This window comes from Ctenocephalides felis, unplaced genomic scaffold (genome assembly GCF_003426905.1).
Source record: "Ctenocephalides felis isolate EL2017-DRISC unplaced genomic scaffold, ASM342690v1 CF-g0.4_SCAFFOLD_01170, whole genome shotgun sequence".
Lineage (NCBI taxonomy): Eukaryota > Metazoa > Arthropoda > Insecta > Siphonaptera > Pulicidae > Ctenocephalides > Ctenocephalides felis.
This window is the reverse complement of record NW_020537324.1, coordinates 35,047,749-35,052,827: the sequence shown is the minus strand read 5'-3', so window position 1 is coordinate 35,052,827 and position 5,079 is coordinate 35,047,749. Positions and strand designations below refer to the sequence as shown.

Genomic DNA, 5,079 nt, shown 5'->3' with positions numbered 1-5,079 from the left:
TTAAAATGCAAATTATTGCCAGATTTTAGAATTCATACCTTGGCAGTGGTTTGCCAGTTAGGCTTCAATGGTAAACCTCATGTCTAGTTTTAGTTTTATAGAAGTAGAAGTCAGCACTGTAGTTAAATACTGCCGCTTTGTAAGCAATGTTGATTTGATGAGTCATAATCATATTTGGTAGTGAGGCTGTTGATTTGACTAGTTCCAATATTATGTGAACAGTTTTATTTTTCTTGTTTTGTGATGTGTGGTGTAATGATGTGTATGTAAAATCATAAAATTGTGATTCTTAAAAAGGAAAATTTGTAATTAAATATCACATCGTAATTTTCATAGTTTGCAACTCTTTTGGGTAATCGATCAATGTGGATAAACTTGGCAAATGCAATAACAAATAATGAAATAACGTGGTAATTACATCACAAACAATGACGTGTTGGTGGTGAGTTTTTTTTTTGTTCAATGTTGAAACAAATTATGTATTTTGTTAATTAACACCCTATGCGTCGAAATAAAATATTGTGAAATTTGTTCTGAACCCATGCGGTTTTCTAACCTAACATTATATAATTTTTGTTCAGAATGTTGTTTTGTTTGTTTTTTCAATTATTGTGCAGTGTTTATAAAGCTCATTTTGTTATCAAAACTATACTACTTTTAATACATTCAACTTATTTTGACGCATTGGGAGTTAATTAATTAAATAATATATAAACATATCATTATATATACTGGCATGTGCGGCCACGCTTTGCTGCGGCTTTTATTATGAACAATTGCATTGAAATTTCAATCTGATCGATAAAATCAGCAATGCTTCAATGCTAATGATAAGAATGTTGTAAGTTTTGTATAAATATTCATATAAAATTTACTATAAATAGCAATGTGACTTTTTTACTTATAAATGTGTTGCACCCTATGTAGCATAATTATTATTTCGTTTAGTAAGTTTTTTTTATAACATTTTAACATATTTATGACGAGGTATTTTGGAATAGTTTTATAGGTTGCATTTCAATGAGCATTTTCAATGGCCTTCATATGTGTGTTTTAGAAACCTTACAACCTATAAGCTTTTGAACTGAAACTTTTCTTACTTCGTATTTTTAGATGGTAACCCAATGTTAACCATCTATATTTTACAATTTTATATCATTAGAATTTATCTAATAGGGCTGATATTTTTTATTGGTGCAGAAATTCCGGGTGAGAGCTCTTTTCACTTGGAAACATATTGTTTTCTGTATTCCAAATGAAAATTGTTGTCACTGTTGCCTCACAACAGGCTGCTCGAAGTGAGTATCGAACCCGGGACCTCTGAATCAAGTCCCATCGCTCCCGCATATCAATTCAGTGCATAATTTATCTTTGTTTTTGTTTTTAACATGATATTGGTATGTACTAGTATTGACTTGTCCTATAAAGTCAACGATTATTACATAATTAAAATAAACATATGCTATCAAACAATTCAAAATTCTGATTATTCTAAGCAGAAGTGTCTTATCTTTTATTGTAAATTAATTTGAAAATATATTATAATCATCGTCAAATAATAATATGAATTATAAATTTAAATAATTAGAAACAATTTATAATTTTCCTTTCAGTTCATGTCTGATGCATAATAGTGCCTTTTGTCATAATAATGAGAGAGATCAAATATAATTTTCAAATTGCGTATTTTGAGAGAATGAAACTTTTATAAGTGAGCACTCAAAAACCAGCAATTGGTTTATCAAAGTTATATCAATAGTTTTCAATTCTGCACTAAAACTGCACATTTTTTCCATAAGTCTATACATTGTGTTTTTGTAAATCATAACTGATAATGTAATTGATAGCATTTAAACTACAAATTCTTACTAGTATTTCAATTAGTATGTATTTTAAATAATATTTTAACTAATACTTCATTCAATAAAATCTGTATCGATTTATTCTGAATAACCCATCTAATTATGTTGGTTAAAGATGATAAGCAATTTTTAGAAGCCACCAAGGAGATTTTTTTTTTATCTCACTGTAATTTGGGCGCAAAATTTTAGTAATCGTCAATGATAGTTTTGATCTTAAACTACTAGAAATAGACAATTTAAGTTTTTTTTTCAAATACTTTCGTTAAATTATTAATAGTATACATGTGAGGTGTATCAAAGACATATTGTGATGCCTATTATGTATATTATATTATTGAAATAATTTTAAATATCTGCACTTTATAATTAGGATTGCGTATAAAGATGTTCTATATTTGTGCAAAAGTAAAGGACACCAAAACTTTTTCAAAAATTAAAATGCATGATTTTTAAATTAATTTATTTTATTCCCGTCGTTAAATATCCATTTTTTACTAACACAATAATTATTACATCACATATATGGTGATCAGAATAATTACGATATATAGAATATAATATTATTATTTAGTGTTTTCCTTAATCCAATCCAAGTATCCAGAAACTCTCGTATAAACTGAAGGTCTGTTCAAAGACCCACAAGGAATGTAACCCCAAGATACAATACCCAGGAGTGTAGCCTATAACAATAATAATTAATTTATAAATTATTCAAAAATACATTGAGTATAAATTTTTAGAGAGATTACCTCATTTCCGTTGTATTGCACCAGGGGTCCGCCGGAGTCTCCGGAGCATGCACTGACTCCGCCGGTTAAAGGTCCGGTGCAGATATTCAAGGGATGGAGCGGAGATGCTCCGGGACCTCCCAAAACCTTTTCGCACTCAGCATAAGATACAATTGGTTTGTTCACGGTCTAACATCAAATCGTATATTGATTATCAAGCACAATCTAATAGATTTTATTTCATTACCTGCAAGAGATTTGGATATGTAGGGAAACTAGTAGACGATGTAGAACCCCAACCGGATAATGTAACCTGCCCTGAGTGAGGTTCATCTCTCAATGGCAATTTCACAGCCTGCACGGCTTCATTAAATTTAAATGGTGGATCCACTTCAATCTGATTTAGTAATAAAAATTTTAACTTTAATTTATTAAACAAATATATTTTTTACGTACCACTGCAATATCATAAGGACCAACGCTTCCTCCGTATGATTTGTGCACAAAGGTTCTCTTGAAGGCAGAACGTTGTTCAGTCGACTCGGTCTTGGACAGATCATGTTTTCCTGCTACCGCCTAAGAGAAGTATTTTAGCACAATCTTGGCACTTGTTATTGCATTACTTTTTTGAATAACTGAGTTTACATCGTACCTCAAATCCATTTATACCCATGATGCAATGTCCTGCGGTTATCACCCATTTGGAGTTGTATATGATGCTGCCAAACATCTGCAAGGACACTTGCCACGGGAATTGATGTGGGTCCGCGGTGTGGCCGCCAACCACTCTCGGAAAACCGTCAGGAAAACCGATTACATCCTCATCTAAAATGTCAAATATTAGATTTTTCAATGTAATAATGATAATGACAATAATTTTTTTGACTGCCTAAATATGAATTTTTGTCTGCCTAAATATTCTTACCCGGAGCAGCTGTAGCCGCTGCTACAAACAAAAAGGCTAATATAACTTTCATTTTTTAAATCTTGCTGTGATGGGAAACTAGTAGACGATGTAGAACCCCAACCGGATAATGTAACCTGCCCTGAGTGAGGTTCATCTCTCAATGGCAATTTCACAGCCTGCACGGCTTCATTAAATTTAAATGGTGGATCCACTTCAATCTGATTTAGTAATAAAAATTTTAACTTTAATTTATTAAACAAATATATTTTTTACGTACCACTGCAATATCATAAGGACCAACGCTTCCTCCGTATGATTTGTGCACAAAGGTTCTCTTGAAGGCAGAACGTTGTTCAGTCGACTCGGTCTTGGACAGATCATGTTTTCCTGCTACCGCCTAAGAGAAGTATTTTAGCACAATCTTGGCACTTGTTATTGCATTACTTTTTTGAATAACTGAGTTTACATCGTACCTCAAATCCATTTATACCCATGATGCAATGTCCTGCGGTTATCACCCATTTGGAGTTGTATATGATGCTGCCAAACATCTGCAAGGACACTTGCCACGGGAATTGATGTGGGTCCGCGGTGTGGCCGCCAACCACTCTCGGAAAACCGTCAGGAAAACCGATTACATCCTCATCTAAAATGTCAAATATTAGATTTTTCAATGTAATAATGATAATGACAATAATTTTTTTGACTGCCTAAATATGAATTTTTGTCTGCCTAAATATTCTTACCCGGAGCAGCTGTAGCCGCTGCTACAAACAAAAAGGCTAATATAACTTTCATTTTTTAAATCTTGCTGTGATATGATTTGTTTGCATTAAAATCGCGGTATTTATAATAAAATGCATCGTGCGACTTTTGATTCATGCGTGAGATCGTATCTTCACCAGACGAACGATTAGATACTGACCTGCGCATTGTCTGGACCGTCTACTAATGTTTTCGAAGATTCCTGCCGATCTTCTTTATCAAATATTTAATAGGTAATTAAAAACATCGTGATAAATTATGCATATTTTTAACATTATTTATATATCAATAAGCCGATATTATATCAGATAATAAAAAAAAATAAAATATATAAGATAAATTGGTTAGGCTTTAGAATCAACTTTAATCATTTACATACACTTAACTTCCATTATTACAAGGGAGACTTAGGTACAAGTCAATAAACTTATCTATTGTTTTAGTCAATTAAAAATTAACTAAAATTAGGGATAAGACTTTTTGATATTCTTATATACTTTATTGATATTCTTGGATATAATTTATTGGAAGATTTTACATATTTATTATTTATAAATAATTTAGTTTTATGGGTTGGAAAATAAATGGTCATTTAAGTTCCACAAGGAAGCAATATCCCATATTCTCGAAATTTTGATGTTGAAATTTGCGTACCTATATGTTTCATGTTAACACATAAAATAACAAGAAGAATCTTTTATAGGATTATAAGTTTTCCTGAATGATTTGGCATACCAACTTATTTTACCTTTATTGGTATTTTGTGTTTAAACTTGATTAGTTTGTAATATATTGACAAATAGAAGGTCTACTAAGT

The 5,079-nt window shown here is 31.4% G+C and overlaps 2 protein-coding genes across 2 annotated transcripts; both read right to left on the bottom strand.

The window, feature by feature from the left end:
* Positions 1–2,425: 2,425 nt before the first annotated feature.
* On the bottom strand, positions 2,426–3,567 carry LOC113365813 (lectizyme-like). The gene is made up of 6 exons (XM_026607358.1): positions 3,516–3,567; positions 3,243–3,415; positions 3,047–3,166; positions 2,838–2,987; positions 2,612–2,779; positions 2,426–2,542 (listed from the first exon to the last, which is right to left on the bottom strand). The coding sequence occupies exons 1-6, from the start codon at positions 3,565–3,567 to the stop codon at positions 2,426–2,428; spliced, it is 780 nt and encodes a 259-aa protein (XP_026463143.1).
* Positions 3,568–3,574: 7 nt separating this feature from the next.
* On the bottom strand, positions 3,575–4,295 carry LOC113367134 (coagulation factor IX-like; the record flags this gene model as incomplete). Its single annotated transcript, XM_026608763.1, has 4 exons — positions 4,244–4,295; positions 3,971–4,143; positions 3,775–3,894; positions 3,575–3,715 (listed from the first exon to the last, which is right to left on the bottom strand). Coding segments are annotated over exons 1-4 (486 nt in total), but the record flags the coding sequence as incomplete, so codon positions are not given.
* Positions 4,296–5,079: the final 784 nt, after the last annotated feature.